This window comes from Leucoraja erinacea, chromosome 8 (assembly GCF_028641065.1).
Source record: "Leucoraja erinacea ecotype New England chromosome 8, Leri_hhj_1, whole genome shotgun sequence".
Taxonomy (NCBI): Eukaryota; Metazoa; Chordata; class Chondrichthyes; order Rajiformes; family Rajidae; genus Leucoraja; species Leucoraja erinaceus.
In genome coordinates this window covers 14,778,766-14,803,775 of record NC_073384.1, presented here as the reverse complement: position 1 = coordinate 14,803,775, position 25,010 = coordinate 14,778,766, and the positions used below count along the sequence as shown (strand labels likewise).

Genomic DNA, 25,010 nt, shown 5'->3' with positions numbered 1-25,010 from the left:
CTGTCCTCGGTCCTCTTCTCTGAACAACAGAATTACATTGCCTTAAATAGGGTTTTTTTGTCCCCTTAGCACATTCCACAGACATTAGTCATGTCAGAGGTACAGGAAAAGGTTTCCACAGATTGCATCACATCAAAGGCCTTTTGTTTACATGGTACAAGATATACTAAAAACATTGGCCATTTGCTTTAGGTCATTTTATCTCCACTTCCCTGGTTCTTCTTTGTCACTTGGTCCCTCATAAACATAGGCCATTTGCTTTATTGCCTCTTGCTTCAAAGATGTGACCAACTATGTCTCTCTTCCTCTATCGCCTCCTCCCCCATAAACATTGGTCATTTGGTTTATGGCATCTTACTTTCAAAGATATCTCTCTAGCTCCTTCTCTTTTCCTGTCACTTGGGAGACAATGTTATAGGATTTATTATCTCACACACCGCAACCTAAGGCAAGCCTAATTTGACACTAAATATAAGCTGTAAGCTAGCCCAGAAACCAATTTAATATCTTCTTATATTTTTAACTAAAATTCGGCTTCATCACTAGGATGTTGCTTTTCTCCACATCCTTGTATCCAATACTCTCGGCAGCAACGGGGTTGAGGATGGACGATAAATTGCCCCTGGGGTTAAAGGGTTTAATGCTGGCCCTAGAATGGAAGAAGATAAAGGAATCAATTGATAAGTTAGGGTTGGAGGAATGAGGATGGTTTAAAAGGGTGTTGGGTTATGGGGGAGAAGAGAAAGCTGGCAATCAGGAAATGTGTTGGAAAGGGGGAAACGGTGCATAAGGCCCTAACTTCGGGGGCAGTATGTTCCATTGTTTTTTGTCCCATTGGTCACTGGATGAAGCATTCCTTGGCAATGTGGTTCTATTTGGGCCCGATGCAGGAATGCAAGATCGGTCTCATCTCCTAACTAGTGGCTGCTGTGTAGGAAGACCAGGCAGTGGTGGTGGTGGTGGTGGTGTCATTGGTGTCAGTTTGGTCCTGTCTGGGGAATTCAATTGATTCGGTAACATAAGACAGAGCCTCCCATTTGGATCTTGATTTACTGGTGTCTGGCAGTTTCCCAAGTTTCCCCAGAGCCAGTAATTGCATGATGAGCTTGCTTCCCTTTACACAAAAGCATTTATTTCCCGAGCAATAAACATCAACTGCATTTGCACTGCTCTATTCATGACCTCCGTGCAATCACCCACTTCTGAAGAGTAATGTAGGAAACGTGACCGGCAGTGTGTGTGTGTGCCACAGTTGACATGTGATGGTGGCCAGTGAGTGCTTCACCAGTGGTTGATGGATAAATCACAGCCAGGAAAACTCTCTTCGAAATGCTGTTTCTTGCATTCACTCGAGAAAGCATTTAGGGTGTCCAAACTGTTAATGTTTTGCCGGAGAGATGAGACCTCCCAGGTCGTGTGATGCATCAGTCTGCTGAAGCCTTGTTTAGCTTAGCGATATGGCACGGACACAGGCCATTCGGCCCAACAAGTCCCCGCACATTTACACTATCCTATACACTAGGGACAATTTACAATTATACCAAGCCAATTAGTCCACAAATCTACACGTTTTTGGAATGTGGGAGGAAACTGGAGCATCTGGGAAAAACCTACGTGGTCACGGGGAGAATTTACAAACTGTGTACAGGCAGCGCTCGTAGTCAGGATCGAGCCCAGGTCTCTGGAGCTGTAAGGCAGCAATTCTACCGCTGTGCCACCGTGCCGCACATTGGCTTGTGAAGCTGGCATCTCCGTGACTGATATTTCCGGAATTGTGGAATACAAGGTTGTTGAGGATGGGGGCGGGGTGGAATCAGTCAACAACTTATTAAATGGTGCAGCAGAAAAAAGGAACTGAATGGCCTCATTTTTCTTGCATTATGTTTTCCTTTTGTTCTTCTATTTCCTCTGAAATGTGCTACCACAGGAGTATTTGGTGTCATCTGATTCTTTAATCATGAACGACAAGACTGAACATATCTTTGGCCGCTGTTCAAACGTTTGCCTTAATGTTGAGAAAGAGTTCCCTGGATGAGACTTGAACCTGCTGGCTTCTAACTCTGAGAGGATGGCCATTTTGCGCACCCGCAGGTTGTGAAGCCCACATCATCAAGCTGAGAAGACAAACAAAATCATCTGGTGATTCCGCAATGAATCCTGCCAAATATCGGCCTTAACATTAGGGTTTACTCCAAACATGCTGACTACTGCTGAGGTTGGCTAAACGAAAGCCATAGATTACTCTGTATTATTCTTGGTGCTTCATTGTAGGAAGATAATCGAACACAGAAGTGTTTGAAAATTGGCCAGAATTTCTTTTATACCCAAATGAAAACAGGAACTGGGTACTGATTTTGAATGATCATATTGAATGGCAGTGCTAGCTTGAAAGGTCGAATGGCCTACTCCTTTTTTTTTTAATGTTTCTTTGATTGGAGTTTAAAGATTTTTTTTCCAATGGAATGTGAAAGGTTTGAGGTGTGTTGGCAGTGGCCGCGAGAGGAAATTATGGTGAACGTTTGTGATTAATTTGATTTAAAAGAATATCAGGAACAGTTTCTGCTAAAGAGTTAAATCGGCAGAGGAACAGGAAGGTGGTGCAATGATGTCTGTTACACATTGTAACATTTGCGTGAAGCTTATATTTGGTTGTCACTGACCGTGGTTCTCTCCTGAGAGAGATTTGGCTTTCAAAATGGTGTTAACTCTTCAATGAACCGTATGGCATGAAACAGGCCGAACCATCAAGCTCTCATTTCATTCTCCCTGGATTCCATCGGGTTCTCCCATTTGCTAGGATGCAGCTCACAGTAGCCAATTGAATAACTATGCTGCTCGCCTTTAGAATGTGAGAGGAAACCAAAGCACTAAGAGGAAACCCATGTGGTCATGGGTGGAATCTACAAACTCCGCTCCACACAGAGGTCATAGGTCATAGGTATTGGAGTAGAATTAGGCCGTTCAGCCCATCACATCTACATCATTCAATCATGGCTGATCTATTGCTCCCCCTCCTGACCCCATTCTTCTGCCTTCTCCCCATAACCTCTGACACCTGTACTAATCAAGAATCTATCTATCTCTGCCATAAAAAATATCCACTGACTTGTCCTCTACAGCCTACTGTGGCAAAGAATTCCACAGATTCACCACCCTCTGACTAAAGAAATTACTCCTTATCTCCTTCCTAAAAGAACGTCCTTTAATTCTGAAACTATGACCTCTAGTCCTGGACTCTCCCACTAGTGGAAACATCGTCTCCACATCCACACTCTGCAATGTGGGTGATTATTGCTCTGAGTGTTTTTGGGTCATGGTGATGAATGGTCTTGATATAACCTGAGGTCTTGTGCGTGTCCAACCACATGCAATACACTGGAACAATAAACTCTCTTCCACTCCCTGCCCCCTCTACCATGTGTCTTTAAAACAAGCTTTCGCACAAATGTTGCTGCCGGTACTTCTAGACCCATTTAGACAACACCAAAGAGAATTTTGTTTTTTTCCGTTTATGCAGTTGCTTCTGCACAGTGGTGATGTGGGCTTGAGGTTGTGCCACTTCATGCCAATAAGAACATTTTAAATTTATCCCTCTGCGACACAGATGAATGGGGATGAGTTCTTGCTCGGAGATAAAACAGGGAACAGTATAACGGGAACAGTATAACTTTGTCCCACAACTTTCCTGCTGAACATGTGTTGTTAGTTTGGACTCAAACTGTAGTCGCATAGCACACAGTCATGGTGGAGTGTAGTTTAGTTTAGAGATATAGCATGTAAACAGGCCCACTGAGTCCGCGCCGACCAGCGATCTCATACACTAGCACTGCCCTGCACACTGGGGACAAATTACAATTTTACCAAGCCAATTAACCTACAAAGCTGTATGCTTTTGGAGTCTGGGAGGAAACCGGAGCACCCGGAGAAAACCCACGCAGGTCACGGAGAGAACGTAGAAACTCCGTACAGACCGCACCCGTGGTCAGGATCGAACCCGGGTCCTTGGTGCTGTAAGGCAGCAACTTAACCACTGTACCACCCCAAAGTTGATACATAGACAATTAATTGGATTGAAAGTAAGAGGAATTGCAATAAAAGGCATATTCAGTATATCATTCCCATATTGCTGTGGCGAGATTACAAATGTTGTTGAAATTGACTGATTTTATATTTTATTTTGTCCTTTACTATAGGCGGATAATTCAGAACTGTAAAGCAGAGTTGGTAGCCTTGAAGAAATGTGAACCTGGTTTTCACCCAAGTCTGGCCATTGTACAGGTGGGTTTTAAGTTGCATGAAAGCAGGTGTGACAAAAAAAACAGAGCAAGCTGGATGAACGCTGTGTCAGGCAGCGCCTATGGGGGAAATAGTCAATGTTTCGGGTTGACATCCTTTGTCTGGACTGAAAGAATAGAGGGGAAGTAGGCGGTATAAAAAGGCGGTGGAGGGATGCGGCAACAACAGGCATGAGTTGGGTAGAATCGGGCAAGGAGGGATTGATTTGCAAGAAACAGGCGGGGGGTGTGGGGGGGGGGGGGGGTTAATAGTGTCAGAGGCTGAGAGGTGAGAAGTGGAGAACAAAAGCTACAGATTTTGTAATCCGAATGGAGTCTGTCCGCGTTTTATTATTTTCTGTCTGTGTTTTAATGTAGTTTTTGTTATTTTATGTTGGGGTGTGTGTGTGGGGGGGTGGGGGTGGGGAAAATTTTTAAATCTCTCCCTGCACTGGAGACCCGACCTTTTCTCGTCGGGTTTCCGTTGTCGTTGGGGCCGCAACGAGGAGCGGCCTCCAACAGGAAGAAGCCGGGGACTCTGGTGCTACAACTCACCGTCGCCGTCGCGGGGCTGGCCGAGTCCGGAATGGTTGGAGCGGTGGTGGAGCGCTGCTGCTGCTGCTGCTGCGGCCCGACCGGAGAGTCGGAGGCCCCAACAACAGGTCTGTGGACGGCGGCACCGGGAGCCCGCGGCTCCCTGGGGGGGAGACCGCTTTTCAGGGCTCTCGCAACGGCGACTTCTCCCGCCCGAGTTGCGGGGTCGAAGAGCTCTTGGAGCGGGGCCTAACATCACCGCCCCGCGCGGCTGGAATGGCCGCGGGACTCTGCGAGCGCACGCCGGGGGCTCTAACACCAAGACCCGGTGTGCGACCTCGCACCACCCTGCGTGGTTTTAATGGCCGCGGGACAATCGCCATCGCCAGCCGGGGGTTTTGACTTTGACTCTGACATCTGGGGGGGAGAGTGCAGTGGAGAGATAAGTTTATTTGGCCTTCCATCACAGCTATGTGATGGATGTTTATGTAAATTATGTTGTGTCTTGGGTCTATGTGTTTGTATGTATGGCTGCAGAAATGGCATTTCGTTTGGACCTCAAGGGGTCCAAATGACAATAAATGTATCTTATCTTATCTTATCTGAAGAGTGGACCTGAATGTGGGTTTGGTGGCAGAGGGGAAGAGTAGAGGGAGGGAATCCAGTGGGAGGGGGAGAGAAGCAGGGTGATGGGGACTGTGGGCGAAGGTAGGGAGGAAGATGGTGTGTGAGAGAGGAGCAGGCTAGATGGGAGGAGAGAGAAAGGCGGGCTGTGCAGACTACCTGAAATTAGAGAATTTGGTGTTCATGCCGTTGGGTTGCAGACTGCCCAGCCGGTTTGCGGGATCGCTCCAGTTCATGGAGCACACTGTCATGACGATGAGTCATGATGATGATATTCAAATATCATGACCTTTGTATCAGCTGACGTGGAGGTCAGATCTCATGTGCACTGTGTAAGCCTAGGCAGGAGGCCATAGCTGAGTCGGAGGTCATAAACATGGAGACCAAGGAATGTAACCTCTAAATATTGTGTCAGTATCATTATTATTCCACATCTGAGGCCAGGATGTGACATTGACGACGAGGATATTTTGCATATTTTGGACCCTGGATCCGTGGCTTCGAGCTGGAAAAAGATTTTTTCAAATGGCGGTCGCTGGAGCTGATTTCTTAGCACTTTGCGGAGTTCCACACTTCGATCCGACGGGTGATGTGAGTACCGTCAGCGTGTAGTGGAATGCTTGGTTGGAGGAATTCGAAGCTTATGCCGGCAGCCGAGGGCTCTTTCTTGAGGAGAGTACGCCGGGGCAGAAGGCGCAGCAGAGAGCGTTGCTTCTTTTCACCGCTGGGCCAGCAGTTCGAGAAATGTTTACAACTCGCCCTGATACCGGAATGAAGGAAGACTATAAGAAAGCCGTTGATGCTTTGAACAGTCATTATGTGGTGGTGCCGAACGCTACATTTCAACGCCATTTATTCCGTAAAACATTGCAGGTAGAGGGCAAGACTGTTGCTCGAATTTGTGACGAGACACAGACGGGTGTCTGTAGGATGCAAATTTGTGTAAAACGGGATATTGGATCAGGTAGTTCAGCATTGCAGGTCAGACAAGCTCAGGAGAAGGTTTACTAGAAAAAGGGGGCGAGTTAAACCGTAATGATGCTTTGTCGATTGCAGCGGTACTGGTAGCTGTTGAGGGACAATTTCACAGCATGAAATTGAAAGATTCCAAGACTGGGCAAGTTAACCAGCCGTCCTACGGTAGACCAAGAAGTATGCCTGAAAGTGGAATTGAGTGTTGCAGGTGTGGCAACAAGGGTCACATTGGGAAAGATGCATGTTGTCCAGCAAAAGGTAGAACATGTAGGAAATGTGGAGACAAAGATCATTTTGCAAAGAAATATAAAAGTAAGTCCAGGGACAAGACAAGTGATTAGAACAAGAAAGGGAAGTCCAGTGAAATGAAAGACAGACCTTGGCAGATAAAGAAGGGTCATGTCCATCACGTAGAAGGTGATTTCGAAAGTGATGAAGACAGAGGTGAAGCTGGTGAGCATGCTGTTAAAAGGAATTATCAGTTCGCATTGAATGAGAGCCATCACGAGAAAGTTGCAGTGACCATCGGAGGTGTTACAGTGCCAGTGATTGTAGATTCTGGTAGCGACAGCAACGTAATTGACAGATCACTTTGGGAATGCTTGAAACAGCAGAAAATCAAGTGCATACCAAGGAGGAGTAGTCAGAAGTTATATCTATACACCGCAACTAAACCTTTGCAGACCATTGGATGTTTCACGGCTAAAGTAGAAGTCGGAGATAGAGAAACTGATGCAGAATTCGTGGTGATAGAGGAGAAGGGAGAACCTCTGCTGAGTAGAAACACAGCTCGAGAGCTGGGAGTGCTTCACATCGGAGGGCATGTCAATTCAGTGCAGTCATATGATGACACGAGGTGGGAATTTCATTCAGTATTCCAAGGGATTGGAAAATTGAATGGCCGGCAAGTGAAGTTAGCCATTGATGAAAATGTCAAGCTGATAGCTCAACCGGTGCGGAGAACGCTATTTGGACTTTGTGGAAAAGTAGAAGCTAAAATCAAGGAGTTGATTGATAAGGCCATTATTGAAACAGTTGAACGATCCACACCATGGGTGAGTCCAGTTGTGATAGTGCCGAAACCCAATGATGACATTAGACTGTGTGTTGACATGAGGAGAGCTAATGAGGCAATAATCGGAGAAAGACTATTCCTACGGTTGATGAGGTGCTACAAGAGTTATCAACCAGTAAAGTGTTTTCCAAAATTGATCTCAAGTGGGGATATCATCAGTTGGAATTACATCCAGAATCAAGAGAGGTGACAACTTTCGTCACTCACTGCGGATTGTACCGATACAAAAGACTGATGTTTGGAATCAATGCTGCTCCCGAGAGCTATCAGTACGAAATCCACAGAGTGATTCAAGGTGCATCAGGAGTAGCAAATATATCAGATGAAATCATCGTCCATGCATCAAGTCGCGAAGACCATGACAGGAGGTTGAAGCTAGTGTTGACTAAACTTCAAGAAGCAGGTCTCACTGTGAATGAAGCCAAGTGCAAGTTTGGCGTCTCTGAGATGGATTTCATGGGACACAGACTCACAAGTGAAGGGCTGAACCCAACCAAAGTGAAAGCTGTTGCAGATGCACGTGAACCTCAGAATGCAACCGAGATGAGGAGTTTTCTAGGACTGGTCAATTATTGTGCAAAGTTTATTCCAAATTTTGCTACACTGGCAGATCCACTGAGAAAGTTGACCAGGAAAGATGTACCGTCCCAGTTTGGTAGTGAACAGAGACAGGCGTTCAAATCACTGAAACTGTCTAATGAGTGCAGAAACCGTTGGATATTATGATCTAGCTGCACCAACAAAAGTCATAGCAGATGCTAGTCCGATTGGCTTAAGAGCAGTGTTGGTACAGACACATGCAGATGAACCCAGAATCATAGCATATGCCAGTCGATTGTTAACCAGAGTGGGGAGAAGGTATTCTCAAACAGAGAAAGAAGCACTGGGACTAGAATGGGCCTGTGAAAGGTTCCATGCATACTTGTACGACATTGAATTTGAACTTGTTACAGATCACAAGCTGCTGGAAGTGATCTATTCGACAAGGTCTAGGCCATGTGCCAGAATAGAACGTTGGGTGCTGAAATTCCAACAGTACAAGGACAAAGTAGTCCACATTGCTGGGAAAGCAAACATCGCTGAACCGCTGTCGAGACAGTTGAAGGATGAACAGCCGGGAGCAACATCCACGCTAGAGATGGAAGCGGAGAACTTTGTGCGATTTGTTGCAATTCAGTCAACGCCAGGAGCCGTGACAATGAAGGAAGTTGAAAGGGAATCAGAACATGATCCTGAACTCAAAGAGATCGGAGAGCGTATCTACAGTGGGCAATGGGATCAATGCCTTTACAAAGCATTTGCTCCCATAAAATATGAATTTTGTGTAATTGGTCTGGGTGTGCTGAGAGGTAGCAGATTGGTGATCCCTCAGGCACTACGACCAAGGATCGTCTCATTGGCTCATGACGGACATTTAGGCATCGTCGGTACTAAACAGAATTTGCAGAGAAAAGTGTGGTGGCCAAGTTGTGAGAAAGATGCCGGAAAATTTGTCAAGACATGTCACGGATGCCAAATCACAAGCAGTGTTGGCTGGTGTGGGCAAGTTGGGCTGAAGGGCCTATTTCCACGCTCTATGACGCTATCACACTGCACCAGCATACTTTAATATCTGGGTGGAAACCTGGTAGCAAATGGCAACTACTTAAGTCTCCCTGGGATTATTCCTAAAGAACAATAGAGCCATAGCCTACAGTAAAGTTCTTAAGACTTTTGATTGGTCATAAGGAATAGTAGTAGAATTAGGCCATTCGGCCCATCAAGTCTACTCCGCCATTCAATCGTAGCTGATCTATCTCTCCCTCCTAACCCCCTTCTCCTACCTTATCCCCATAACCTCTGACACCCGTACTAATCAAGAATCGATCTATCTCTGCCTTGATTGATTGGTACTTTATTGTTACATGCACTTGGTACAGTGATATTCTTTGTTCTGCATATTGAACGCAACGAATCGCCTCGTATTGGCCGCTGACAGTTATAAACATATTCAATACACTCGTGATGGTCCCCCATGTTCTCGGTAGCGCCCCACCCCCCCCATGATGGGTCCTTCTTTGTTCTCAACCCGCGGCCTGTCATTGACCGCCGGCGCCCGCACCAGCTGCACGTCAGGAGTTTACTGCACTCTTTTGTTTGTGTACTGTTTTGCAAAATGACTAGAGGCAATTCAGTGTTCAATCGAACATAAATTGGCACTGAACCACGAGGGAGTGACAAAATGCTTGAGGTGTTGTGTGCCTGGTGAGTGAAAAGTCAGGGGTTCATTAAGTAATTCCAGACTTGGAGCCTTTGTAGTTGAAGGCATCATTTGTTGATGGTGTGATTTAACATTTAAGGCACAGCAAGGGATCAGAGTTGAAGGGATTTTTGGGTCCCCGAGGGTGTAGGTCTGGAATAGTTGACGGATCGCTCACTACGGTCGGGGGGTGGGTATGTTGGTGCCACATGATGGGGGAGGGGGGGGGAGGTGGGAGGGGGGAGGGGGGGGGGGGGGGGGAGAATCAGCAAAATTGAAATCCAGGGGGTAGAGTGGACAATGGCAGAATGGGTGCAGAATTGGATTGAGATGCAAGAGATGATATTAGTAAATGGCACTGAGGCGACCGATTTATGAAATGACTGGGGGTGCACTCTGCAGGTAGGAAACTGGTGGTGAAATGGCACTTGGGGTGAACACTGGTAAAATGAGTGAAGAGGCTGCATTTCAAGAGGTGGTGAAAATGCAAGTGAAATTAAGAGCAGGTGTAAGAGGGAGGGAATGACATTTAAAAGATTGAAAATAAACATTTATCTTGTACTGTTTTATGAATGTTCATTCCCTCTGAAGTCAGGAGAGTAGTTGTGCAGTCTCGTTGGTCTATCCTATTGACCAGGCAGTCAAATGTGCAGGCTCCCACCAACAGCAGTGTAATGATGACTGACCCGTGTCTGAGTGGTAACAACCTTGCTTTTGCAACATTAGTAAAAATCTAATTGCTTTTCTCCAAATCTAATTGATCTCCTTCCCATTGCCCCACTGTCTTGTTCTGTAATCTTCAAGTAAAATTATTTCTGGTTTGCCATACATGTTCTCTGAAAGCTGATTCATAATTAAGAATGTGTTGGAAGGAACTCCAGATGCTGGTTAACACGGAAGATAGGCACAAAATGCTGGAGTAACTCGGCGGGACAGGCAGCGTCTCTGGAGGGAAGGAATGGGTGACGTTTCGGGTCGAGACCCTTCTTCAGATTATTTGGATCGAGACCCATCTTCAGATGAGGCCCGTCTTCAGTCTAAATAAGGGTCTCGATCTGAATCGTCACCGACTCTTTCTCTCCCGAGATGCTGCCTGTCCCGCTGTGTTACTCCAACATTTTGTGTCTTATCATAATGTAAGAACATTGTGTTGGAGCTGCCACTGTTTACCAGTTGCTTAAAGGGTGGTTGTTATTTCCCTTTTAGGCTGGAGATGGTGACATGGTGGAGATGAAGAAGATGGCCGAAGAGGTGAGTTTTCTTGCAAAAGTAATGACGCATGAATCTCGAGCATAAATCAGCTGGTCAGGCAGCATCCCTGGAGAAATGGGTAGGTGATGTTTTGGGTTGGGACCATTCTTCAGACCTTCAGCATAAAATTGAAACTTTATTTTTGTTTGTGGAAAACGAACAAAGTTGTGCTAAAAGTCTGAAACTGGGTAAGGGAGGTATCTCTGCCATCTCTTTTGTTACCTTGGCCGTCTGGAGTATTCCACCTGTTTCTGGAGTGAGCTTTGATTAACCTTCATCTTTGACTGAAATTGCAAATATCTTTGTCGTACGTACTTAGTCTGTCTAGCATTCTTTAGTCTGTCATGAAATCATTCCTGGGGCAGATGTTGTGAGTCTCTGCCTTCTGTATTTTGTGGGTTGAAACTCCTGAAGTGTTGAAACTTTAGTGTGGTTCTGTGTTATTCCAGGATAAGGTCCCTCTGGGCACCCAATGGTGTAGCTGCTGAAGCTGCTGTCTTCCAGCTCCAGGGACCTGGCTTCATAAAGTCCCAAGTCATGGGAGCAAAATTAGGCCATTCCGCCCATCGTTCGTGGCTTGTGCCTTTCCCCCTCAATCCCATTTCCCAGCCTTTTCCCCCATAACCCTTGACGCCCTTGCTAATCAACCCTGACCTCAGCTGTCCATGTAGACTTTGAACTTTATCCCTGTGATCACATGGCGCTCCTGTTTCTTCCTATATTCCAAAGAGGATAGTGTGTTGGTTACAAGTTAAATATTTAGTTGACTGGTGGAAACTAGGGTTAGGGTTACGGAGCAGATGGGAGTGTGGGGGATGTAAGATGGTTTTGGTTTTGATCGAAGCTTGGTGATTAGACGTAGCGGGTGCTGAAACACTTTGATTGTGCAGGTTAACCCTTCCATGGGTTGAAACCATGGGGCAGTGTCCACTTGCCAATATTGACGCATGGTGCTGATGAGGTTATCTTCTGTGTGCAGCTGCAATCTTCCTGCTCTTCCACACAGTGCAGCTATTGTACTGGAATACTTGCCTCCAAGCTCTTGTGGAATAGTTTGATTGAATTTAATTATAGAGTCAAACAGCATGGAAACAGACCCTTAGGCACAACTTACCCACAGCCGGCCAACATGTCCCATCTACACTAGTCCCACATCCCACTAGTCCCATATGGTATTTGACCCATATCCCTCTAGACTTGTCCTATTCATGTACCTGTTTAAATGTTTCTTAAGCATTGTGATAGTCCCATCCTCAACTACCTCCTCTGTAGGTTGTTCCATACCCCGCCACCCTTTGTGTGGAAAAAGTTACCCTCCGGTTCCTATTAACTTTTCTCCCCCACCACCTTAAACCTGTGCCTTCTAGTTCTTGATTTCCTGTCTGTCCGATCTATTCCTGTACACCTCTGGGTTCACTCCTCATCCTCTTGCGCTGAGTCCAAGGAATAGAGGCCAGCCTGCCCAACTTCTCCCTAAAGCCCAGGACCTTGAGTCCTGGCAACATTCTCACAAATCCTGGTAAGATCCTCGTAAAACCTGTTTGAGAGCCCTGATTATTTTAGATTGATCTGGAAGCTGTTTTTATTTGTTGAGTACCCCGTGAATTGGAAGAGGCAAGGGACTCGACTTGACTTGTCCCTGCAACTCACGTCATCAGTGTCCTGTTTCTGTACACTGTGGATGGCTTGACTGTAATCATATGTAGGAAGGACTGCACATGCTGGTTTACATCAAAGATAGACACAAAATGGGGACCCGAAACGTCACAATTTCCTTCTATCCAGAGATGCTGCCTGTCCTGCTGAGTTACTCCGGCATTTTGATTAATTATGTACAGTTCCTTATCTGTTGCTGTGCTGCTTTTGACACCTTGTATGACACCACATGTTAGACAGCAGTTAGTTACTCTTGTACCTGGCCAAGTATTTACCACCACTGAATTGTGAGGTAGGCAGAACACTTGGGTTTATGGTCAATCAATGGAGAAGCAATCTACAGAAAGTCAAGAATCTAAATATTTGCTTGCGTGGATTGCAATGTATGGTGGCTTTTGAGGTTAATTGGCATCTGGTGCAGCAGTGACCAAAGTGCAAATTAGGAATGGGAATAGGCCATTCAGCCCCTCGAACATGCACAACTTTTTAATACAGTCAAGGCCAATCTGATTGTAACCTTGACTCCACATTCAAGCATAGCAGGGGGACCTTCCTCCCCATGACTTATCAAAAATCCATCTACATCTTCCTCAAACATGTTTCCACTGCCAAACAAGGAAGTATTTAAAAGCATGTGGCCCACATGAAATACGCATTCTCTTTCAAATGGTTGACTGCTTCTTTTGGAATGGTAACTTAAATTTCTAGATTTTTCCTACAAGAGGAAACAGTTACTCCCCATCCACCCCTCTCGGATCTTTTTGGACTTAATCACACTTACAGTATGGTCACCTTGTTCCCTTGCTGCCAGTGGCCAGGGGTCTGACCTTGATCATCACGCAGACCAGACTTCCCACCAAAGACACCATCGACACTTCATGCAGCCAACGCAAGCAAAGACTTGGTCATTCCTTCTTCTCCCGGCTCCTGTCAGGCAAAAGGAACAGAAGCTTGAAAGTACATACTACCAGACTTGGGAACAGCTTCTTCCCCTCTGTTAGCAAGCTTCTGAACACTCTGTCGACAAAATCTAATGTCCACAATAGGGTAGAGGTGAATTGGATAGTACCTTCGTCTATGAAAACGTTACAATACTGAGAACTATATTCTGTGCTCTGTATCTTCCCCTTTGCTCTATCTATTGTACTTGGATTTGACTTGTTTGTACTTGTGTATGGGGAATCTGATTTATTTGGACATCATGCAAGACAAATCTTTTTGCTGCCTGTGACAAAAAGAAACCTAAACCTTAAAATCATTTTTAATTCTACTTGGTTTTATTATTGTCATCCTGGCCTATCAACAAAATTAAAGTTGGCTATTTTTAATTTGTGTTTTGTTCTGAACTCTTGCCTGAGATTCCACAACCTGCAGGGACTTACAAGTTCAGATTATCTCTTGAGAAGCAGGAAGAACCAAACCACTGGACTGAGTGGGGGGGAAAGGTGGTACTGATGCCCAGAAAGATGGTGCTGATGGCACAGTGAATTGGCAGGAAATGGGTGGGGAAGATGAATGGTTACAATCAAAGATCTTATAGCTTGCTATAAGATCTTTGGTTACAATGCTGAAATGAGGTGAGGTCATGGAGCAGTTGACTAATCAGAACTGGTGAGCTATAAAAATGGAGACACAAGGAACTGCAGATCCTGGTTTACAAATAAAATAACAATGCTGGCGTACCTTATTTTGTACGGCGGTTTGGACATGGGTCGGCAACATTACCTACCCATGCCCACCAGAGATACTGCCTGACCTGCTGAGTTATTCCAGCACTTTGTGTTGTCTTTTTCTTGTGAGCTGTGGTGCGTTTAAAAGAGGTTTAATGCTTCTCAAGGAGTTTTATTTTGCTCATTCCAAGTTTCTTCTGGTGCTGTTGCTTAATAACTTCAATTTGTACACCCTTCTTAACCATATAACTATATAACAATTACAGCACGGAAACAGGCCATCTCGGCCCTACAAGTCCGTGCCGAACAATTTTTTTTCCCCTTAGTCCCACCTTCTTGTAGGTAGACCTTCTAAGGTGGCACAGGAGGGAGGCAAACGTTGATGCCAAGTTAGAATGTATTGGAGGGAATGAGAATTTTGTCATCAAAGTAGCCTTTTAGGAAAGAGAGGCAGAGGATTTGGGAGGGAATTCCAGAGTTGTGAATCTTTGCAGTGACAGACATGGCTACCAACAACGAAATGGAAACTAAGGTGTTTAGTTTAGTTTGGAGATACAACGTGGAAACAGGTCCTGCGGCCCACCGAGTCCACGCCGATCATTGATCACCCGCACACTAGTTCCATGTTGTCCCACTTTTGCATTCCTACACACTAGGAGCAATTTACAGAGCTTAATTAGGCTACAAACCTGCACATCTTTGGGATATGGGAGGAAACCAGAGCACCCGGAAAAAACCCCACACAGTCACAGGAAGGTAGTAGAAACGCCACACAGTCCGCCCCGGTTGTAAGGCAGCAACTCTACCGCTGCGCCAATGTCCCCGACACAATCTGTAGTGCAAGGCATTTGCATATTGAACTTCCTGATTTGCAATCAGCTCTTCAGCCCTACTGCGTCCTGGGCCACAACCAGATAAAATCCAGAGACACAAGCAATTGCAGATGCTGGAATCTTGAGCAAAATAAAGTGCTGGAGGAACTCGGCAGGTCCGGCAGCATCTGTGGAGGGAGGGAGGATGTTTTGTGTCGGGACCTTTCTTCAGATTACTACTCGTACAAAACATTGCCTGACCATTCCATCCACCTGACCCAACTGAGTTCCTCCAGCACTCAAGAGAAAATCCAGATTAGGATTTGTTCTTTCGCCAGCCACTAGATGGCATGAGCTGCCCTAAAGTTGCAGTGAGTTAGATGCTTTGGAAAATAGTGGGAGGATAGAAACATCCCTTTTTTTTTCCTGGGGAAGACTAATGGGGTATGAAGGAAATAAAGCAGGTGAGCTGAGCTGAAACAAAATTCAGATGGTTTTGAAGATGCAGACATATTCAAATCATAACAGGCATGGTGATGCTGATGAGAAATGTCAGTGAGTCGGCATCAGAGTGGGTGCGGAGAAACATACATGGACTGAGGCAGATTAGACAAAAATAAGTAACCACAAAGAATTGGGATTGACTGGAAGAAATACAGGAAGAGGCTGCAGAAAGTTAAACACCTTGGGATGTTCTGAGACCTAGAAGACCCTGACACAAATGTTTTTTCTCTGACTAGTGATACTGGACTAGAAGTTGTTGATATGAGTCTTTATTCATCAGGAGACGTAGACATTCTCTTGGTGATCTTTACAGTCGAATCTCCCAACTCGAAAGCACATCGAGATAATATGTATTTTAAATATAAAGACAATAAATGACTAACCACTGTTTTAATGGGTATAATGATCTGGTTAGTTTTGAAACTTTGGATGTTGATGGATAATGTTGCAGAATTAAATAGTTACAATGTGAAGTACACTGTAACTGCCAAGATAGCTCTAAATGCTCAAACATGTTTGCTGGGTCAAGGTAATTCATATGGATGGACTAAATCCTATGACTAAATCCTTCAGTGGCTAAAAGGACAGAGAACTCAAATACCTGAAATATACCCGTTTTGCTACAAGGGATGGCTCCCAGGAGACACAAACAGCAGATATTAAGTGACGGGATACACTGTTTTTGAGTGTCAGGGACTAGCTTTATCGATGAGGCAACACTAGAGATGGCCCCTTAATGACTTCACATGATCTCACCTTGAAGGTTTCAATGAGGGCCAATTAACATTCAATAGCCAATAGGTGCAGGAGTAGGCCATGCGGCCCTTCAAGCCAGCACCGCCATTCAATGTGATCATAGCTGATCATCCACAATCAGTACCTCGTTTCTGCATTCTCCCCGTGTCCCCTGACTCCATCATCTTCAAGAGCCCTATCTAGCTCTCTCTTGAACGTTTCCAAAGAACCGGCCTCCACCGCCCTCTGAGGTAGAGAATTCCACAGACTCACAACTCTCTGTGTGAAAATGTGTCTCCTCATCTCCTTTCTAAATGGCTTACCGCTTATTCTTAAACTGTGGCCCCTGGTTCTGGACTCCCCCAACATCGGGAACATGTTTCCTGCCTCTAGCGTGTCCAAACCCTTAATAATCTTATTTGTTTCAATAAGATCACCTCTCATCCTTCTAAATTCCAGAGTATGTAAGCCCAGCCGCTCCATTCTCTCAGCATATGACAGTCCCGCCATCCCGGGAATTAACCTTCAGATGCCATCCCCAATGATACAGTGTCAGTATGTCCAACACGCAATGATTGGTTTTGATCGCCCTAAAGTAACCTTGCAAGCTAAATCGTGAACTGTTTGTCTTGCCATTTTGAAGACTGGTTTGTGTTTTAATAAATATCTCCTATCCATCTGTATTTGTATAACTCCTGAATATTCTCCAACAGTGAGTCTTAAGGGGTGGCATGAGAGTGTGGGGAAATTAGCTGATGAGCTAGATGCCAAAGCGTAAGGATTTCTGAATGGTTGGACAGCAGATTGTCCCAAGTTTTTCCTGGATATTCACTCCTGGGCTGAATTAAATTTTAGCACAATGGGAGAATTGGAGATATGCAGATCATGTGAGAACCTGGCCATCGCACACATGATCAGCCACTTTTATTCAACTTTGAAGCAGACTTGTGGGGCCATGTCTACTTGCATTTCCAATATGCTACGGGTATATTCACTGGAATGATACTGGGCTGATGTTGGATGATGTGGTCAAGTCTTATAAACATCATTTAAGTAAGGTCCAGACCCAAAACATTCACATATCCATGTTCTCCAGATATGCTCTCCGACTCCCTGAGTTAGTCCAGCATTTTTTGTCCTTTTTCATAAACAAGCCTCTGTAGTTCCTTGACCCTTCAAACTCGTTTTAGTTCCTTAACTTGAGAAGATTACGCAATAGTCTAATCAAGATCCTTAAATTAATTTCTCTTGTATCAAACTTAATTTCCTGGAGGGCTAATGAGAAAGAAAAAAGGCGTTCCTGATGAGGGATGTAATGCATATTCCTGGAGATAACAAGTAATCAAATGGTAGAGCATCTTAGGAGGAGAAAAAACAAAGTTGACCCCAAGAAGTCATTGTGACTTTTGGCACAGATTGATTTCTGTTGAGTGGATAAATCCAGGCTTATTGAGTCGAATACTAATGGGCCAGAGATGCAAATTAACAATGACTGGATCGAAGAGGTTGATGGACTTCTACAACTCTGGCCATATGCTTTACTGAGAGAAGAGTGAGGATAGAGCCAGCAATTGGTATAAAGGGCCTTGCTGGAAATATGAAGCAGTCACGTGGCATTGAGAACTGAGATGCCGTTCAAGATGTCATAACCATATAACAATTACAGCACGGAAACAGGCCAACTCGGCCCTTCTAGTCCGTGCCGAACACTTATTCTCCCCTAGTCCCATCTACCTTCACTCAGACCATAACCCTCCATTCCTTTCCAGTCCATATACCTATCCAATTTATTTTTAAATGATAAAATCGAACCTTCCACTGGAAGCTCATTCCACACAGCTACCACTCTCTGAGTAAAGAAGTTCCCCCTCATGTTACCCCTAAACTTCTGTCCCTTAATTCTCAAGTCATGTCCTCTTGTTTGAATCTTCCCTACTCTCAATGGGAAAAGCTTATCCACGTCAACTCTGTCTATCCCTCTCATCATTTTAAAGACCTCTATCAAGTCCCCCCTTAACCTTCTGCGCTCCAAAGAATAAAGACCTAACTTGCTCAACCTTTTTCTGTAACTTAGTTGCTGAAACCCAGACAACATTCTAGTAAATCTCCTCTGTACTCTCTCTATTTTGTTGACATCCTTCCTATAATTCGGCGACCAAAATTGTACACCATACTCCAGAATTGGCCTCACCAATGCCGTGTACAATTTTAACATTACATCCCAACTTCTATACTCAATGCTCTGATTTATAAAGGCCAACACACCAAAAGCTTTCTTTACCACCGTATCTATATGAGATTCCACCTTCAGGGAACTGTGCACAGTTATTCCTAGATCCCTCTGTTCAACTGCATTCCTCAATTCACTACCATTTACCATGTACGTCCTATTTTGATTGTGAGAAGAACGGGAGGAGGTCTTGTGGATGGAAGATTGCAGAGATTGGATGGTGAAAAATTGAAGCATTAACTTAATTCCACTTGCCATGGTTGTTGGCTAACCGCATTGAACATCCCTATTTTAGTTTTGGATTTCCAGCAGCTTTGTAAGCAAGATAAACACTAAAAGCTGGAGTAGCTCAGCGGTTCAGGCAGCATCTCTGGAGAAAAGGAAAGGTGACGTTTCGTAACAATAGATTCTAGTGCTGGTTGAATGTTGTATATTGGCCTAGACCTTACAAAGAGCTCTGGTGCTCTTTAAATGATCATCATGGGGGTCTTCTTTATCCACCATGGTTGTACTTAATATATCTTCAGAAAGACATGTCTGATAGTCCAGCAGTAAGTGTGGTGGGAATGTAGACAGTTTCTGTTTAAATAGGGCTTCTACCCATGACCTTTTAATTTGTAGACAAGTGCCATCACTGAGCAATAGCTCAAGATTAAGTAGATCACGTTGTAATTATCCAATGGACCACTTCATGATTTTTCAGTAGATCACTTCATAATTTGTATTTATAATCCATAATTTACAAAGCATTATTTGTATTGGAAAAAAACCCCAATTCCTTTACACAGGACTACACTGGTTCCAATCATATGGTTAATTGTCAATCAGATCCTTGTTTTAATCTCTAAATATCTTTTCTTTTTTCATAGGTCGGGTTGCATGTTGTTCAGGTCCATTTGCCCGAAGAAACGGCGGCAAAGGAGGTAACTGTTTTTTGCCTGTGCTTATGTACTTTCTCAAACCAAGCTTGAATTTTTTAATGTGCAGCTGACCAAGAATGTGTAGGGATGTTGCTGAACCATTCACCTGGAAACAAATGGTAAATTTTGATTCTCTCTCTCTCTCTCTCTCTCTCTCTCTCTCCATGAGGCCTTGTGCGGGTTACATAGAACGTACGGCACAGAAACAGCCAGGTAGTTTGTGCCAATGTCTCGAACCTGAGGTGATCCTCTTCCCACTTGCCTGCCTCCTCCATGATTGTGTTCTTCTATCTATTCCCCTTGTAATTGAGCAGCTTACTCAAAAACGTGTGTGTTGTCATTGTCTCAACAGTTGCTCAGAGCAGTGAGATCCATTTTCTGTGGCTTCTCTTAACTGTGGGTCTGTTGTGAGAAATTGTCGCTCACTAGATATACCTGGCTGACGCCCTTTCACCTTCCATCACCTATGGGTCCTCAACGTTTCATTTCTAGAGAAAAAAGCCTCACAATTCCTGTTTTCATGTCACTTTGAACCTTTTTTTCCCCCTTCTTTCTCTATGCTTCCAATCTGTATCAATGTGACTTGGCTCTTGGTAGCGAAACAAAAAATATATCATGTAAGTAACTTTTTGAGTTCTGTTGTGCTAGAACTTGATGCAGCCTACTTTAGTTAATTGTCATGTCTGCTGAAGTACAGTGGGAAGCTTTTGTTGCATGCTCACCGGTCAGTGGAAAGACTATGTGATTATAGTTGAGCCATCTACAGTGTACAGACACAGGATAAAGGGAATAACACTTAGTGCAAGTTAAAGTCTGATTAAAGATAGTCCATGGGTCTCCAGTGAAGTAGATAGTTGCTAAGGACTGCTCTCGAGTTGTTCGTAGGATGGTTCAGTTGCCTGATAACATCTGCAAAGAAACTGCTCCTGAATCTGGAGGGGTGCATTTTAGAAACATAGAAAATAGGTGCAGGAGTAGGCCATTCAGCCCTTCGAGCCTGCACCGCCATTCAATATGATCATGGCTGATCATCCAACTCAGTATCCTGTACCTGCCTTCTCTCCATACCCCCTGATCCCTTTAGCCACAAGGGCCACATCTAACTCCCTCTTAAATATAGCCAATGAACTGGCCTCAACTACCTTCTGTGGCAGAGAATTCCAGAGATTCACCACTCTCTGTGTGAAAAATGTTTTCCTCATCTCTTGGTCCTAAAAGATTTCCCCCTTATCCTTAAATTGTGACCCCTTGTTCTGGACTTCCCCAACATCGGGAACAATCTTCCTGCATCTAGCCTGTCCAACCCCTTTTCACACTTTAGTACCTCTTGGCTGAGGGTAGAAGAGGAAGTGACCAGAATGAGACTTGTCCTTGATTATGCTTGTCATTAGAGGCCAATTAAGCTACAAACCCATCTTTGGGAACGGGAAGGAAACCGGAATACTTGTGGGAGACCCACATGGTTACAGGGAGAACGCGCAAACTCCACAGACAGTTCCCGAGGTCAGGATCAAACGTGGGTCTCTGGCACTGTGAGACAGTGGCTCTACTGGCTGTGCCACCCCATTTTGTGCACTTCCCAGTCGTATGTAATCTTATATACACCTGAGAGTCACCTGGAAGGTAGACACAAAATGCTGGAGTAACTCAGCGGGACAGGCAGCATCTCTGGAGAGAAGGAATGGGTGACGTTTCGGGTCGAGACCCTATCATCAGCCTTCTGGGGTGTGCTTTACTCCACTTGTATCATGGTATATGAACAAATTGTTGGAATGATGGGTTTTTTTTTTTTTTTTTTGCTTTTCAGATTGTATACGAGATTATGAAGTTAAACGAAGATCCAAAAATTCATGGTTTGGTTCTTCCCCTCAGCCTTGTGAGCGATGATGCCGTGAATGCGGTGAATCCTGAAAAGGACGTGGATGGGTAAGTATCCATTCATCTTCAACTGCCATGTCTCCTCCCTGTGTCCTGATGGGAGTATTCCCTCCTGGGAGAAACCTGCTCGGGAGCAAGGGTCGTCGATGAGGAGTACAGGGCACTACGGCTTTAAGATAAGATAAGATAAGATAAGATACATTTATTGTCATTTGGACCCCTTGAGGTCCAAACGAAATGCCGTTTCTGCAGCCATACATACAAACACATAGACCCAAGACACAACATAATTTACATAAACATCCATCACATTGCTGTGATGGAAGGCCAAATAAACTTATTTCTCCACCGCACTCTCCCCCCCCCCCCCCCGATGTCAGAGTCAAAGTCAGAGCCCCCGGCTGGCGATGGCGATTGTCCCGTGGCCATTAAAGCCACGCCGGGTGGTGCGAGGTCGCACACCGGGTCTTGGTGTTAGAGCCCCCGGCGTGCGCTCGCAGAGTCCCGCGGCCATTCCAAGCCGCGCGGGGCAGTGATGTCAGGCCCCGCTCCAGGAGCTCTTCAACCCCGCAACTCGGGCGGGGGAAGTCGCCGTTGCGAGAGCCCTGAAAAGCGGTCTCCCTCCAGGGAGCCGCGGGCTCCCGATGCCGCCGTCCACAGACCTGTCGTTGGAGCCTCCGACTCTCCGGTCAGGCAGCAGCAGCAGCAGCAGCAGCAGCAGCAGCGCTCCTCCACCGCTCCACCTGCTCCGGACTCGGCCAGCCCCGCGACGGCGACGGTGAGTTGTAGCACCAGAGTCCCCGGCTTCTTCCTGTTGTAGGCCGCTCCTCGTTGCGGCCCCAACGACAACGGAAACCCGACGAGAAAAGGTCGGGTCTCCAGTGCAGGGAGAGATTTAAAAAGTTTCCCCCCCCCCTCCCACCCCACCCCCACCCCACACAGACAGAAAAAAATAAAACGCGGACAGACTGCAGAGGCCGCTGCTGGCCAGAGCCGCGCCGCCCACCGAATGATTTTTTGCAACCTTGTGCGAATGTTAACTTGGGCCTTTGAGTCGGATGGTATGATCCCATTGTGAGATGATGACGTGTGATATGGGCATTTGCTGAACTGTCGATATCTCTGTGGGAGATGACACCAAGGTAATGGTGGTGGGAGGTTGGGGGAGATATTGGAGTACATGCTTGAGATTATTAAGTGTTGCAGGACTAAGGCGGTGAGCACATGGTCTGACCCGCAACTCCCAGAGCTTTTGGAGCCTGGTGACGATGGAAGATGAATGCAGGAGATTTAGATTTAGAGGTACCTCACGGAAACAGGCCCTTCAGCCCACCGAGTGTCGGCGCCGACCATCGATCATCCTGTGCACTGGCACTATCCTACACACCAGGGCTAACTTACAATTTTACTGAAGCTAATTTAACCTACAAACCTGTGAATCTTTAGAGTGGGAAGAAACCGGAGCGCCCGGAGACAATCCTCACAGGTCACGGGGAGAACGTACCAACTCCGTAGTCGGAATCGAACCTGGGTCCCGAGTGGTGTAAGGCAGCAACTCTACCGCTGTCCCACTGTGCTGCACAAAATCCTCGGTGTATATTAGGGTACATGCTGGATATTTTGAAGTATTGCAGGGGCTAAGGCAGTGAGTACGAGGGTGAAGGCGCCTGAGATGGAGGCATCAGTTATTTTGGAGACCGAGAGCTGTGGGACATGAGGTCTGAGGAGATGATGACTTGAAAGCTTCTCTCGTAATTGGCTGCAATCTGAGACAATACCACAAAGGCTTTGCCACTTTCTTATGGACTAACAGGACGGGCATTGGTGGACACCAGTGCGGTGAAGTGGACTATCCATGCTTATATTTAGTTTAGTTTATTGTCACATGTACCAAAGTGCAGTGAAAAGCTTTTATTGCGTGCTGACCAGTCAATGGAAAGACAATACATGATTACAATCGTGCTATTCACAGATGTACAGATACACGATTAAGGGAATAATGTATAGTGCAAGATATTAAAGTCCAATCAAAGATACTCTGTGGGTCTCCAATGAGGTAGATAGCAAAAGCTTTTAACTCTACCTCTGTATATTTGACAATAAACTAAAACTAATGGCTCAGGACTGGTCTCTCTTTGTTGTTAGGATGGGTCAGTTGCCTGATAACGGCTGGGAAGAAACTGGTTAGAGATTTGTTGTAGTGCGTCATGTCTGGGTGCATGATATAGTTATTGTGATGGTGCTTATTGAGAAGTAATTGTTAAGCTACTGTATTGGGTGTGATCATGAGGGTTGCCTCGCCTTCGATTGTATTGAGGTTCATTTGGTGGAGGTGCACCCAGTAAGGCAAATGGAGAGCTTTTCACCCACTTGGTGTTTGGCCTGAGTGTGGAGCGGAAGGATTTGGACATCAGGAGGTGAACATCTCACCATAATACCCAGCCTCCAGCAACCATGGCATTTCTGCAGCTGACATAGTTGAATTTCTAGTCATTGTCTTCAGGATGTTGACATTGGGTAATGTTGATGCTATTTAATGTGAAGTGAAGCTCTTTCCTCTCCCTCTGGTCGGCTGCTATTGTAAACTTCAAGTTCTGGTTTATTTTTTTTTAATGTATTTATGTTTTGTTTCCCCCTCTTTTCCTTTCCCATGGCTTACCCACCCCCCAAACAAGGATCACAGATGTTAATTTGGGGCGATTGGTCCGTGGGAATTTGAGCGAGTGCTTCGTCCCGCCAGCTGCAAGTGCAGTGATGGAATTGCTGGACCAAGCAGGTGAGTCCTGGGATATTCCCACTGATTGCCACTGGTCTCCACCACCCACAGGCTGACCAAACACTAGTGTATAATCATTGCAAGAAATTGTTTTGGATAGTACCCTGTTTAAAATTGATTGTTGAACAGCGAGTTGCCTCCATTGGGGAAACTGTTGTGAAGCCTCTTTGAAAATTCATATCTCAGTTGCAGGATTCCTCCTACATTGTGCTGGCTCCTTGCTGCTCATGACCATGAATGAATGAATGCTTTATTGTCACAGTGACAAGTCCCAGTTAAATTCTTTGTTTGCATACCCAAGGTATATGAATAGTCGCCACATACGGTGCAGACAAAATGACAAGGTACACACAGTATCTGCGCCAGGTTCCCTTTTGACTTCCTGTGATCCAACTAATTCTATCCAGGCAGTTGTGCCCATTGAAATAGTCAAGAGAGGTTTATTGTCATGTGTCCCAGATAGGATAATGAAATTCTTACCTGCTGCAGCACAACAGAATATGTAAACATAATACAAAACGGAAGATAAAAGTTCAGTGTTGACCATATATACACAATAAATAAACAGATATAGTGCAATAATAATAATAATAGAGTGTTATTGTTCAGAGTTTATTTGATGTTGTGTTTAATAGCCTGATGACTGTGGGGAAGAAGCTGTTCCTGAACCTGGATGTTCCAGATTTCAGGATTTACAGAAATAGCAGTACAGTTTGTACAAATCCTCCTTCCCAACTATTTCCTTTAATCTTCAGATTCAGATTCAGAAAACTTTATTGTCTGTCATAACAGAAAATCTTCTTTGACGTGGCTCAACATACAGACAGGACAATGTACTGATAAGCAGTCATACAACA

At 45.2% G+C, this 25,010-nt stretch overlaps 1 protein-coding gene across 1 annotated transcript in view; it reads left to right on the top strand.

Annotated features, from left to right (window-relative positions):
- The window catches only part of mthfd1l (methylenetetrahydrofolate dehydrogenase (NADP+ dependent) 1 like), a 180,891-nt gene that overhangs the window by 3,443 nt on the left and 152,438 nt on the right, over positions 1–25,010 (top strand). Inside the window, exons 2-6 of the mRNA XM_055639023.1 lie at positions 4,194–4,278; positions 10,928–10,972; positions 19,449–19,502; positions 21,307–21,425; positions 24,053–24,153. Of these exons, the coding sequence (XP_055494998.1) occupies positions 4,194–4,278; positions 10,928–10,972; positions 19,449–19,502; positions 21,307–21,425; positions 24,053–24,153 (404 nt within the window). The remainder of the gene's footprint in view (positions 1–4,193; positions 4,279–10,927; positions 10,973–19,448; positions 19,503–21,306; positions 21,426–24,052; positions 24,154–25,010) is intronic.